The sequence below is a fragment of the Rhinoraja longicauda genome, chromosome 7 (genome assembly GCF_053455715.1).
Source record: "Rhinoraja longicauda isolate Sanriku21f chromosome 7, sRhiLon1.1, whole genome shotgun sequence".
Classification (NCBI taxonomy): domain Eukaryota; kingdom Metazoa; phylum Chordata; class Chondrichthyes; order Rajiformes; family Arhynchobatidae; genus Rhinoraja; species Rhinoraja longicauda.
Genome location: NC_135959.1, coordinates 38227292 through 38242092, shown reverse-complemented (window position 1 = coordinate 38242092; position 14801 = coordinate 38227292). Strand labels below are relative to the sequence as shown.

Here is a 14801-nt window from a genome sequence, read left to right as displayed (position 1 = left end):
TTGATTTGATTTTTCCTATATAGATTCTGTAAGAGCAAATGTTATCCTGTACCTTGGCTATATGGTGAGCAAATTTTATCCTGTACCTTGGATATTTGGTTAGCAATTGGTTAGCAACAGTAAAATTCCTTAGCCTGGGCATCTATCCTGTCAGATCAAATAATTAACTGATCAATAATAATTCTAAACAGTAGATTTATACAGCCATAGGATTCACCTGTAATTTTAAATGTTGCCAGCAGAGTAGCCATCAAAGGTTTGTCTTCAGACGAAAATGGAGAAGAATTTAATTTTCTTTTCCTTTCATGGGTTTCTCATCTGCAATCCATCCCCCTTGAAACACAAGATACTAGCAAAACCACCTTTCTATGATTATTAGCATCAATTGCCCCTGATCAAGATGCTCTGGATGATCTTCTGATCCTTCTTGACCTATGGAACAAGTTCACCATGCCATTGTATTCCAATGTTTATCTATTACCGTGGGACTTCTCTCACCTGGTTTCAATCTCATTACGGTAACCCAATGTGGCCTTCACAAGGCAAGTGTGCCAAACACCTTCTTCACTATCCTATCTACCGAGGTGTCTGTGCTACTCCCCAGGGCCCTACCATTTACTGTGCAACTCCTGCCTTAGTATGTCTTAACAAAATGAGACACCTCCCATTTATCTGAATTAAATTCCATCTGCCATTCTTTGGTTCCTTGTCCCAGTTTAGTTTAGAGATACAGCGTGGAAACAGGCCCTTCAGACACTGATTTCATGCTGACCCTCAATCATCCATACACTAGTTCTATGTTATTATCCCACTTTTGGATCCTACGCACTGGAGGTAATTTATAGAAGCAAATTAACCTATAAATCTGCATGTCTTCTGGATGTGGGCTGAAACTGGAACACAAGGGAGAAGGTACAATATCTGTACAGACAGCACCCTTAGTCAGGATCGAATCCAGTTCTCTGGCACTGTAAGGCAGCAACTCTGCTGTTATGCCACTGTGCCACCATTGATCAAGATCACATTGTAATCTTAGATAACCTTCTTCACTGTCCACTATACCACCAATTTTAATGTAATCTTCAAACCTACTTATCATGTCATGTACATTCACAACTAAATCATTAATATAAATAATAAACAACAGTGAACCCAACACCAATCCCTGTGGCACACAACTTATTACAGGCATCCAATCGGAAAATAACAACTCCGTACCACCACCAACCTCTGACTCCTACTATCAAGCTAATTTTGCATCCAGTTGGCTAGCTTGTCCCACGTGACCCAACCTTCCAGACCAGCCTACCATGGGACACTTTAGCGTGCATATAAACAACACCCACGGCACTGCCCTCAATCATCTTAGTCACCTGTTCAAAAACTCAAATCAAATTTGTGAGACACGATTTCCCATGCACAGACCTTTGATAACTATCCCAAATCAGATATGACGCTATGGGTCACAGACTGTTTGGGAAAATTCTCGTATAACAACTGTGGGCACTGTGAATATAATCTCACATCGAAATGGTGTCCATCACATCATAACACATCTTATATGAAACATGGTGCAAGATATTTTAGTAAAGGCACAAGCACATGCAGTTAACATCTAGCACAGGTAAGCAGGGCTGGAAGCTTAATATGTTAGTCTATACTAGCATTGTAATTTTATAGTTCGACATTCCAGCTGACATCCTCAATTTAGCTCACATAGCTGATGCTATATTAAGTACCATGAAGGCTTCACCATCCAACATAATTCAAGTTAGTAGCTTGAGTTATTTTGGTTTATGCTCCAATTCCAGAATTCTTCTCATTTGCTTTCCTGAATTTATTTAAGTATCAAATTCTACAGAGCTGTGCGATGTGTAGAAAAAACACCGCTGACTCCAAAGAGAATGCATAATCCAGTTATTCCCAGACACACATCAGTGAACCTTTTCCTTGGAATGTGAAAATGAAATAGCAACCAGATGCAGCTACAATAAAAGTTTTTGGAAGAGATGGAGAGTAGGGGGGAATGAATGATTTGAGGAAGTCACATCAATCCATGGTGTATAGGAAGAAATTCCCCTACATGAAGCTAGTGTTGACTGAAGTCTGAAGTGTCCGTTTCATTTGTCAGTATTTGTCAGAGGTAATCTGTCAGAGGTTGCAACCATAATGCCATTGCCAGAGAGACTCGACCACTGGTCACAAAAATAGACATCGATATGAAATGAAATTGACATGATTAGCAAAATGGTTCACAGCTGCCCAAACTGGTTACTGATATTTTCTTATCAAAGAGAAATAGCTTCATTTTATTCCCCACTGCCAAAGAGAAGCAGATGCTGCAAGTACAAATATTTGCAAGGTTCCATATGGCAGTCTGTTGCGCCAAGTGTGCCATATGTTAACTCTGCAAAGTATCAAAATCAAAGAGATTCCATTCCATCGGGTGCAACATGACTGAGTGGGCCAGCACATCATGCAGTTTAATGCCCAGGATTTTCATACAGGTCATGATGTCTTCATTCTGAAACAGTCCGCTGTGCCAGCTGTATTTCAACTAATGAGACAAACAAATGGGTGGATGACAAGGACCATCCACTTTTGCTGATATGCATAAATCTGCTTCACAAACCATGCAGGAATAAGTTGCATGCAAACAATGAACACCATGTTGCTATATGAAATCTGCCTGAGCAGACTAGTGGCGTACTGAGCAACAACAATGGCCCTGTAACTCGCTGGTGGAACTCAGCATTAATTGGGTAAAATGATTTGTCAAGATTTGTAATGCTCTTCTGCATTAGGGTTAAGGTTAGTATTTGTACAATAATGTTATTATAAGGGACCAGGTTTGGCCAAAAGAACCTGAGATTCGAGAGTACAAAGAGAAACAGGAGGAAGAAATGGAATGAAAATTGCAAGTTATACTGCACCTTTCTGCATGTTCTTACAAAAAAAATAATTTAAGTGGGATACTGGCAAGCTCAGTTCCAATGTCAACATCTCATTCACCAACACACCCACCTACTGATCTTCCCCATGCCATGCATTAGCCAAAACAAAATAAAAATGTGCACGAATTTATTAATTAAAACATACTTTTTTTCACTGGAAAAATAGTTGTACCCAGCTTGTCGGCACCACTGCTATCCTAAGGACTGCAGTGTAGATAGTGGGACAAAGAAGGCTTCTAGTGGGAGAATGCCAAGCTTTCAGAGATTGATCTCAAGTAGCTCACAAAGCTTAGCATCTGCCAATATCATCTAGAAACATAGAAAATAGGTGCAGGAGGAGGCCATTTGGTCCTTCGAGCCAGGAACATCTACAGGAAACATCTAAAGGAAACATTTTTTTTCAGTGCGGGATAAAAGTACATGTGGTGTCTTCCGCAAGTGCCTTTGTGTTCCCAGAGCTCAAATTTCAGCTTCTTAGCATTTGAATTTTGATCCTACAATCTGGAATCAGCAGATCAGATAAATCTTTCTCCAAAATGTCCAGCTGTTTGTTTTTATTGTTTCACCAATCCTTCCGTCTTAATTATAGAAACTAGGTCTGCCCATTTCATAGGATAGGAACATTGGTACTATCACATTGGGTTTTTACCAGCTGCATCAAACTTCCTGTGCACCAAAAGATATACCATGGACATTTGATGCAGTTGATATAATACCCTTTCACTTGCAGGATCCCAGTCTCTCTGTGCTACTTCTGGAGTCCAGCTTTATTGGCCGTTGACTCTTCCACTGAGCTTTAGAAAGGTCTTGAAGAAATGTAGGACAAATGTTATTCAAGAGTCATAGTGCTCAAGACTAGGACTAGACCTTTGCCAGTCGGAACTGTTCCTACCAAGCAAGGATGGATGATCACCCTAAACAACTATGATTCCCTGAAATCCCCTTTACTTTCTGTTTACAAGACACAACATTTAACTGACCTTCAGGTTGGGGTCTGACCTTCCATGCAGCCCCATTGGTGAGCTGCATATTGATATTCCATGAGCAACTCCACGATGAGCCATCAGATGCTGCACCTTTGTTGCATCTCCAAACATTCCATTAGTTAACCATCACATCCATGCTGGAAAAATGGGCTTCAAAATATGTACAAGGTCCTGGCCCAGACTCTTCCATTATCCTTGAGATTAGTTGATGGATTTCTAATGCAACTAATATTTCTTATTTTTATACTGTTCTTATACATCTCATACTCGCTCCTTAATGTCAACCTCTGCATCATTTCTCTTGTCAGAGTGGAGCAAAGTATTTATTTTGAACCATCTCCATAACACCTACCTCCATATTCAGTTACTGTTTCATCTCAAAATTAGTCATCCAATTGTCACCTTCTTTTGCCATATGTATTTCAAATAGGAAATAGAAAAGTGCAGCACCGGAGAAGGTCCTTTGGCCCATAATGTCTGTGCTGAACATGATGCCAAGCTAAACTATTCTCATCTGCCTAAACATGATCCATACCTCTCCATTCCCTGCACATCCATGTGCCCAGTTAAAATCCTCAAATACCACTATCATATCTGCCCCAGCAGCAGGTTCCAGGCACCCACCACCCACTGTGTAAAAAAAAACTTGCCCTACACATCTCTTTTAAATATTGGTATGTTGACCTTAAAGCTATGGTCTCCAGACTCTAACAATTTCAACATGGGGAAAAATATTCTGATTGTCTACCCTATCTATGCCTCGCATACTTTTATATGGGCGGCACGGTGGCGCAACGGTAGAGTTGCTGCCTTACAGCGAATGCAGCGCCGGAGACTCAGGTTCGATCCTGACTAAGGGGGCTGTACTGTACGGAGTTTGTACGTTCTCCCCGTGACCTGCGTGGGTTTTCTCCGAGATCTTCGGTTTCCTCCCACACTCCAAAGACGTACAGGTTTGTAGGTCAATTGGCTGGGCAAATGTAAAAATGGTCCCTAGTGGGTGTAGGATAGTGTTAATGTGCGGGGATCGCTGGGCGGCACGGACCCGGTGGGCCGAAGGGCCTGTTTCTGCACTGTATCTCTAAATCTAAAAATCTAAATCTAAATATGCTTTGATCGTCTCCTCTCAGCCTCCAATGCTCCAGAGAAAACAATCCTTCTTTGTTAGTAGTTAACACTCTATAATCCAGGAAGCTTCCTGCTACACCTTTTCTGCACCCTCTTCAAAGCCTCCACATCCTTCCTGTAATGGGACCACCAGAATTGTATGCAATACTCCAAATGTGGCCCAACGAAAGTCCCACTCTACTGCATTTCATTACCACGTGATCTACTTGTGTTGCCACTTTCAGGGAGCTATAGATTTAGACCCCAAGATCCACCTGTGCAATCACAATCACAATCACAATAATACTTCATTAGCCAAGTATGTTTTGCAACATACGAGGAACTTCATTTGCCATACAGTCATACCAATAAAAAGCAACAGGACACGTAAAATATATTTTAACATGAACATTCACCACAGTGACTCCTCCACATTCCTCACTGTGATGGAAGGTGAACAAAAGTTCAACCTTCTTTGTCCTCCAGTGGTCGGGGGCCTCTAACCTTCCGTTGACGGGACGATCTTGACTCCTGTAGCCAGTGGCAGGCCTTCCTCGTCGGGGCGATCCAGCTCCTGAATCGGGGGGGGGGGGGGGAATTTCAGCTCCCCCGCGTCAGGCGATCTTGCCCGGGTCAGGACCAGTCGAACATTGTGCGGCTTTTGGACTTCCCAATCGGTCTCAACCCGAGACTGCGAGCTCTGCGATGTTAAAGTCCGCAGGCCTTAGAGCGCCGATCCAGGCAAGGAATTGCACGCTCAGATGTTAAGCCCACGGCCCCGCGGGGGCTCAAAGTCAGTCAGAGGCAAGGCATCTAGCTCCACGATGTTACGCCGTAGAGCGACTTGAGATACAACTCGCAAAACAATCACATCTCCGACAATTAGTATATTAATACATTAATTCATTAATGCTGCTAAAGGTCTTTCCATTAATTTTATACTTGCCCGAATATTGGACCTCCCAAAGTGCAACAATCTGCATTTCACTGTACCTTAATTGGTACATGTGACAATAAACAAACCTTGAACTTTGAACCTTGAATGTTCAACCACACGGGTGTTTAAATTTTGAAGATACTTTTTCTCACACTGGAAATATATTTGGGTTGAGCCTTTAACATTGCCTCCTTGAATTCCTCCCACTGCATTGATGCTGATTTACTTGTTAGTTGCTTTTTCCACCTTTGTAAATCATATCATAACCTAGTAATGTTGAACCTGTTTAGAAATTTTACTCCTGAACCATCATTGTATTTTTCCATAAATATGCTAATCTATCTGTATTACGATCAGTGCTCTCCTACCAACAGCCTTTTCATATATAAAATTTGAAAGTGTGCTTACAAGAGTCCAGGACCTGCATGTTCTAATTGGAGCAAAGGCCAAAGGGCGTAAGGATGCTTGGATGATGAGAGAAGTTGAGGCTCTGGTCAAGAATAAGGAGGAGGCATTGGGCAGGTATCGGCAGCTGCAATAAAGTGTATCCCTGAAGGATTTTTGGGAACTGAGCAGCAAGCTGAAAAAGGAAATCAAGAGGATAAAATGAGACAGAGAGCTCCGGCAGATAATATTAAAGATCATCCCAAGAGTTTTTATAAGTATATTAAGGGAAAAAGGGTAACCAGATACAGAATCTCAGGGCATCTCAGGAATCGAAACGGTCAACTCTGTGTGGAGCCGCAGGAGATGGGCAAGGTCCTCAATGAGTATTTATCGTCTGTTTTTACTGTAGAAAAAGACATGAGGACCGGGAACTTGGGGTAGTCATTGGAACAGTCTTGAGGGCAGTCAGTATTACCATTGAGGAGGTGCTGAAGGTCCTAAAGCACATGAAGGTAGTCAAATCTCCTGGCCCTGTTCAGATATATCCGAGAGCACTGTGGGAAGCTAGAGAGTAATTTGCCATTGCCCTGACTGAGATTTTTGAGTCATCATTAAATACGGGTGAGGTACCGAATGACTGGAGGGTGGCAAATGTTTTGCCTCCATTTAAGAAGGGCTGCAGGGAAAAGCCTAGCAATTACAGGCCAGTGAGTCTAACATCTGTGGTCGGAAAGTTACGAGAGAGTATTCTGACGGATAAAAGATGGACAGGGGCTGATTAGTGATAATCAGCAGGGTTTTGTATGTGAGACATTGTGTCTCACAAATCTGATTGAGTTTTTTGAAGACGTGACAAAAAATATTGATGAGGGCAGAGCTCTAGAGATTATATATGTGGATTTCCGCAAGGCATTTGACAAGGATCCATACGGTAGGCTGCTCTAGAAGGTTAGATTGGATGGGATACAAGAAAAGATGGCCGATTGGATAGAAAATTGGTTTCATGGAAGGAAGCAGAGGGTGATGGTGGATGGTTGTTTTTCAGACTGGAGGTTTGAGACTAGTGGTGTTCTTCAGGGTTCGGTGCTGGGCCCATTAGTGTTTGTCATCTATATAAATTATTTGGATGAGAACGTGCAAAGGTTTCAAAGGTTTCAAAGTTCTTTTATTGTCACGTGTACCAATTAAGGTACAGTGATATTCGTATTAGCATACAGCCATACTAAAAAAAGCAACAAGACACACAACTACATAAATGTTAACATAAACATCCACCACAGCGGATTCCACATTCCTCACTGTGATGGAAGGTAATAAAGTCTAATCTGCTTCCTTCATTTTTCTCCCGCGGTCAGGCCATTCAAACCATCCGTCGGGACAATTGAAGCTCCTGCAGCCGGCGTTTGAAGCTCCCGTGTCGGGGAGATCGAAGCACCCGTGTCTGGGCGAACGACGTTCCTGGGGCCTGGAGCTCCCGAAGTCAGTCTCTAACCAGGGACCGCGAGCTCCATGATGTTAAAGTCCGCAGGCTCCCGCTGTTGGAGCTCAAAGGTCAATCCCTGGCAAAGGGATCGCGAGCTCAACGATGTTGAAGTCCCACAGGCTCCTGCAGTTGGAGCTCCCGAAGTCGGTCTCAAGCAAAGGCCTCCAGTTCCTCGATGTTCGGCCTCAGTGCGGATACACATACAATATGGGAAAAAATTGCATCTCTGTCGAGGTAAGAGATTTTAAAAAAGGTTTCCCCAACCTCCACCCCCCACATAAAACAAGCTAAAGAACATTAAAAACATACATTTAACACATACTAAAGAAACAACAGCAACAGAAGGGACAGACAGACTGTTGGCGAGGCGTGATTAGTAAGTTTGCAGATGACACTAAAGTGAGTGGTATTGTAGATAGCGAAAATGGCTGTCAAAAAGTGCAGCAGGATCTTGATCAGTTCGGCACGTGAGCTGAGGAATTGTTAATGGAATTTAATACTGATAAATACGAGGTGTTGCATTTTGGGATGTCATGCCAAGGCAGGACCTCCACAGGGAATGGTTGGGGTCTGGAGAGTATTGTGGAGCAGAGGGAACTAGGGGTGCAGGTACATAGTTCATTGAAAGTGGCATCACAGGTAGATAGGATGGTCAAGGAGGTCAATTGGCCCTCATCAGACAGAGTACTAAGTATAAAAGTTGAGAGGTCATGTTACAGTTGTACAAGACATTGGTGAGGCTGCATTTAGAATATTGCATTCAAATTTGATCACCCTGTTATAGAAAATATATTGTTAATCTGGAAATGGTGCAGAAAAGATTTATGAGGATGTTGCCAGGACTCAAGGGCCTGAGCCACAGGGAGAGGTTGAATTAGGCTAGGAGTTTATTCATTGGAACACAGGAGGATGAGGGGTACAGAGGTGTATAAGATCATGAAAGAAATAGATTGGGTAAATACACAAAGTCTTTTACACAGAGTTGGGGAATCAAGAGCTGGAAGACATAGGTTTAAGGTGAGGGGGGAAGATTTAATAGGAACCTGAGGGGCAGCTTTTTTAAGACAAAGAGTGATGGGTATGTGGAATGAACTGCCAGAGGAGCTAGTTGAGGCAGGCACTGTCACAATGTTTAAGAAACATTTTAACAGATGCATGGAAAGGATAGGTTGAGTGGGATATGGGCCAAATGCAGGCAGGTAGGACTAGTGTAGATGAGACATGTTAGTCGGCATGGGCAAAGAGTTGGGCCAAAGGCCTGTTTCCATGCTGCATGACTCTATGACTCTAATTTAAGACATATTAATTGAACTCGACAACTAAGGTGATATCAGTGAAATTCATGCAACACTGTATCAAGGTTTATGAAGCTTGACCAGAGATCTCCATGACTATTGGTTCCACTTTCTTCTATACATATGCTTGTCATAAACTATGGCCTCCCAAGAATACATGGCAGGTTGTGCTTTTTATTTATTTCACAAAGGCTTCCGTGCCATATGCAATTCCTTGGATCCTGGAATAATGAACAAACTTCATCTCCTGCTGAGGCACAAATCAAGCCTCAAAGAAGGGGTTCCCTCTCGGTGTGCTAATCACAATTGTTTTGAACTAGAAGCCACAACTTCCTTTGAGACCAGCAGATGACATCAACAGCATTTCTTTGTCAATGTATCAGCAATACTTTCTACAACTGGAGAAATGTCTCATTTTGCAAAATACTTGTTCTTTGCAGTAATGTACCCAGAACAATGGTTTTTGAATCAGGATGAAATGATCTATCCCCCTGCAATCAGTTGTATGTTTATTGTTTAAATGCAAACTGTAATTTTTTTATATTAAATGTTTAATGGTGTGTTATACACATTTGCTTAGCTGACAATTTCCACCAATTTCAGCAATGATATCTGTGCTTTGCATTTTTAGGAAAAAACACATGGTGCATTTAAGTAAGGAAGTAACATCATTTATCAGAAGCAATGCTTCTACAAATATTTTTGATTATCAAAGGCAAAAAACTGCCTTGAATGGAAGATGAACAAAACCACAATTAAAGTTATGAAAAAATACAGTGAAGGTAGAAGTTATACATGAATTATAGATTATTAGATTAAACTTGTAGATATGTTAAGTTTCTTAAAACTGTAAGACAATGTTTAAATACAGTGCAATGGATTTGGAAAATATGACACTGAATAGATCTTCCCTTTTAGTTATCACTAGACCAAGTGGACCCATTGGGCCCAAACCTCTCCTGCATTGGTGCAGCACCCTCTCCTCTCCTCTCCCCCTCCCTCCAACATACATTTTTTCTTCACTGATTTTGGAATTTATTACTTCTAGGGAAAAGGAGAGAATTGTTTGGGATATAATTCAAAATATCATTCACATAACTCCATAACAAATAACTTTATAGTTTAAATTGATAAAAATGAAAATGTAATGAGAAACTCACCATTGCTGACAATTCTGGACCATTAATTTGTGCATTCATAATTGCATCATTCAGTAATGAATGGAGATTCAGAAAAACTTGTTCTAAATCATAGGTTGCCAGTATTCCAGATGACAGTTCCTCAAGCGATCTGATGTATTCCCTCCAGTGTGGGTCAATTTCTGCCATATGAGCAAGGCATCCTCTAATCACATTCAGGCAATATCCCGTGCATGGTTTATGATTAGTCCAGCCTTGGCAATGAGAACAGTACTGCATCTTCAGCAAAGCTCTGCTACACTCTTTGGTATACTGTAAGTGATCTGTTGTGTTAATTATTTCAATCCCTAAGTTTAGGGCCTGCAGGAATATGTGCCCAGCCATTAGAGAATTTGACATTTGACTTGTTATTAACTTTGGAAGATAGCCAAATGGGTTTAGGGTTTTCCTTGTCTTTCGTATGCACATTGTGAAGTCCAGAGAGATGTCTGTAAGGCTAGGATTGATTAGATGTTTATAGACCAATGGAAAGAGACTGTCAAAAAATCTGTTAACAAATTCATCAGCATTTATCTCTGAGCCAAAAATGAAGAGTGCGGCACTGGCAAAGAGTTCTTGAATTGGTGCAGCTGTCTGAAAGGCCATGCTTCGATATGTAGTTCTTATCAGCATCTTTGTGTTGTTTTCAGCTTGGCAAATGATATTCTGGAATGTCTCTGTAATAAAAATGAAAATAAATTAGTATTCCAATTATATAAACTCCAACAACACAGAGATGAATATTTGTCTGAAGAAGGGTCTCGACCCGAAACGTCACCTATTCCTTCTCTCCCGAGATGCTGCCTGACCTGCTGAGTTACTCCAGCATTTTGTGAATAGATTAATATTTGTTCATTACTTGGAAAATATGGATTATTTTCCATAACTTGAAGCCACCTCTCAGCAAATGCAGGCATCTTTGATGGAATTCATTAGATCAAATGCTCAGATGCTGCTTCAGAACCTCAAATACAGCACTAAGCTCATGATTTGCCAGGCAGCTGTGAATCCATCTTCCTGTACCCATCAGACACTTGCAACAGGCACCACAACCCACTGCAGCACCACTCTGCAAATCCTCCAAATAAGTGGTAGGGTAAGCAAACCACCATCAACAACCTCTCCGAAGCACTAAAGCCCTAGCATTAATACTGTACTTACATTGTGATCAGCAGACCACATCATCCACATGTCCAACACAGACGCCTGAAGCAGTTGCTCTGTTTTAATTTTGAAATAGCAAGACATCGTAGAAAATATATTTCGGGGATTTTCTTAAAACTTCCTTGAAAAAATGTATCTCAATTTGGGTCCTACTTTGGCTTCAATAGCCAATCCAGAGAACTGGAACAGAAATAACTTACCTTTTACTCCTGAGGGACTGCCTGATAAGGAGGAAAGGAAGGTTTTTGTTTTCAAAATAACTTCTACTCAGACAAAAATCTAAATTCAAAAGTATTTAAAAAGCATTTTGAAACTCACCGTCTTTTTCAGTGGACTTAGAATACTGATTTAGTATAGTTTAGTTTAGAGATACAGTGAGGAAACTGGCCCTTCAGCCCACCGTCCGCACCAACAAGCGATCCCCACAAATTCACACTATCTTACACACACTAGGGACAATTTGCATTTATACCAAGCCAATTAACCTACAAACATGTACATCTTTGGAGTGTGGGAGGAAATCGAAAATCTCGGAGAAAACCCACGCGGTCACGGGGAGAACGTACAAACTACGTACAGACAACACCCATAGTCAGGATTGAACCCAGGTCTCTGGCTCTGTAAGGCAGCAACTCTACCGCTGCGCCACCGAGCTAAGGATGCTATGCTAAGGATCCATAGGATAGAGTCAGATGTTAATGCAGCATCACATGCTTTACCGTCTTGAGTACTGATTCAACATGCTTATGTCATTAAGTTCAGAATAACCAAGAAATTTAATAAATACATACAGGGACTCCCCAGGTTACATAAGGGATCTGTTCCTGAAAATTATCCACAAAAAAAGATTTTTCTGTAAGTCAGAAATGAATAAATTCCCTCTAAATAAAGATAAAAACCCATTGCCGAAAATAGTTGTTCATCCCTCTCTTGATTTAGTAGTGTACTTCTTTCCTTGGCAGATTTACCCACTGGCTTGTGGGATGATAATGAAACCAAACAATATACTTCATTCACTTACCAAAAAGCTCCGTTTGTATGGATAAGGATTAAAAACGCTATAGAAAATTAATTGAGGATTTGATTGATTATTTAGGGGTGGGAACAACTAAAGGTAAGTTTCCAACTTCTGTATAAATATTGCAGCATAAACTGGAAAATATTTGTACATATTACGCCATTTTATCGGTGATGCAAAATGACCCACGACCATCATTTACCAGCTGAGGCCAACATTAGACTGCAACTATGGAAAAGTATTTAATCTCACAATGATCTATGTTTAATTTGGATTGTCATTGCTTACTGTCTGTGAGATATTACAGAATGTCACAAGAAATATAAATCATCAATTTAGTCCAGGTTCACTTGATTCGCTGACCAATCCAATTTTCTGCCATCTGCAAGATCTGTCAATGAGGTCTGCTAAATATCAGTCTTTGATTGCTCTATAAGACAAAGACCAGCTTTGATCCACCCAGCTTTCAATGTGACATTTAACAGCAGACATTTAACAGTTGCCCAGCATAGACTATTCATTCGTGGGACCTATGGTTATGTTTCTTTGAGGGCAGTGCTTGTTGATGCGCTTGTGTTGTCCCAATGTTTTGTCATGTACAAGATGTAATGGAGTGGAATCTGAAGCAGGCTACATAGAATTTTTCCTGCTAATTTACTGTTGATCGGTCCCATCTTGGCAAACACTGCATTATGTTCTTTGGTCACCTAGAAATTTGTTTTCTTTGTTTCTGGAGAATAACAAACATTGTTTTGCTGTGTGCTTACACTGATTCAGGTCGCTCCAAAGAGATAACAGCATTAGTTTCCAACCACTACTTATACATTTTCATTTTGAAAAGCTTTCTTACATTTAACTGGTCTCATTGAATACAAAATTCTTGATTAAGTGGACTGGTAATCATATTTCTACTTACTTGGGTGGCTGGAACCAAGATTTTCAGTATTGTTGTTCTCATATTTTTAAACAACAGAGAAGGCTATTCAACATATTGAGTCTGTGCTTGCTCTCAGAGCAATCATAATCTCATTCTGCAGCTTATTTCCCTTGAGGGGGGGACTAATCAGAGACAGCAATGTGGTGTCAAGGACGGATTTTGTCAAACCAATTTGACTGATTTCAAGTTTAATCTTTGCATATGCAGTACAGTGATTAGGAGTATAATGAAAACTCTTGTTTGTAGGAGTAGCATGGCCACATGAACTCAGACAAATGTACCAAAATAAATTATCCATAAATTATAAATTACACATAAAATTCTAAAAGAAAGACTGTCCACAAAAAACAAGACATTAGTGTAAATACATCATTAGAAAAAAAACCCATCCATGTAAGTGCAAGAAGAAGGCCATAATGCTCTATTGTCAAAGTAGGATTAGGGTTGTCTCTGTGCCTCATGTAGATGCTTTCGATGGTGGGGAGGGCTGCACTCATGATTGACTGGACTGAGTACACCACTCTCTGAAGCCTCTTGTGCTCCTGTGTGTTGGAATTGCCTTGACAGAACATAATGCAACCTGTCAGGATAACTTCTACAATACATCTGTAAACGTTTAAGTGTTCGGAGACATACTGAATCGCTTTAATCTTCTAAGAAAATAGTGGCTCTAGTGTGCCTTCTTTGTGAGTGCATCACTGTGTTTAACCCAGGACAGGTCATCTGAGGGGTTAATGCCCAAGAATTTGAAGTAGCTAATTCTCTCCACCACCGATCCACCAATAAAACTGGCATGTGGTTTCATGACTTCCCCTTTCTGAAATCAACAATTGGTTCTTTGGGCTTGATGACATTGAGCAAGCGGTTGACTATCCATGCTCTCTATGCGTCTCATAAATTTATCTACTTCTATTAGGACTCACTGCAACCTCTGGCATTCTAGACAAAACAATCCAAGCCTGTCCAACCCATCCTTGTAGCGCTAATCATTAGCCCCTAATAATTCGCCCCTCCCTAATACCCTTAATCATGACATAATTCTGCTAAACCTCCTCTGTATGCTTTCCTTAGACCTACACATCCTTTCAGTAATGGGGCAACCAGAAGTGCACATAACACTCCAAATGTGGCCTAACTGAAGACCTATAAAGCTGCATCGTGATTCTCTGACTCTTACACTCAATGCCCCACCCGATGAAAGCAACCATGCCATATGTCTTCTTTGCCACTCTATCCTTCACCTCTCCCTACCTGTCCTTCCTTTCCTGGTCCTCACCTTTACCTTCCCTTCACCCCTTCCAATTTCTGACCTACCACTCTGATTCCCACCCCCTTGCCTCTCTAGATTAAACTCT

The 14801-nt window shown here is 41.1% G+C and overlaps 1 protein-coding gene across 3 annotated transcripts in view; it reads right to left on the bottom strand.

Moving 5' to 3' along the window:
* Positions 1-14801, bottom strand: part of gpc5a (glypican 5a) — a 487024-nt gene that overhangs the window by 455948 nt on the left and 16275 nt on the right. For all 3 annotated transcript variants that reach the window (XM_078402331.1, XM_078402329.1, XM_078402330.1), the window contains one exon: positions 10310-11004. In XM_078402331.1, the coding sequence (XP_078258457.1) occupies positions 10310-11004 (695 nt within the window). The remainder of the gene's footprint in view (positions 1-10309; positions 11005-14801) is intronic.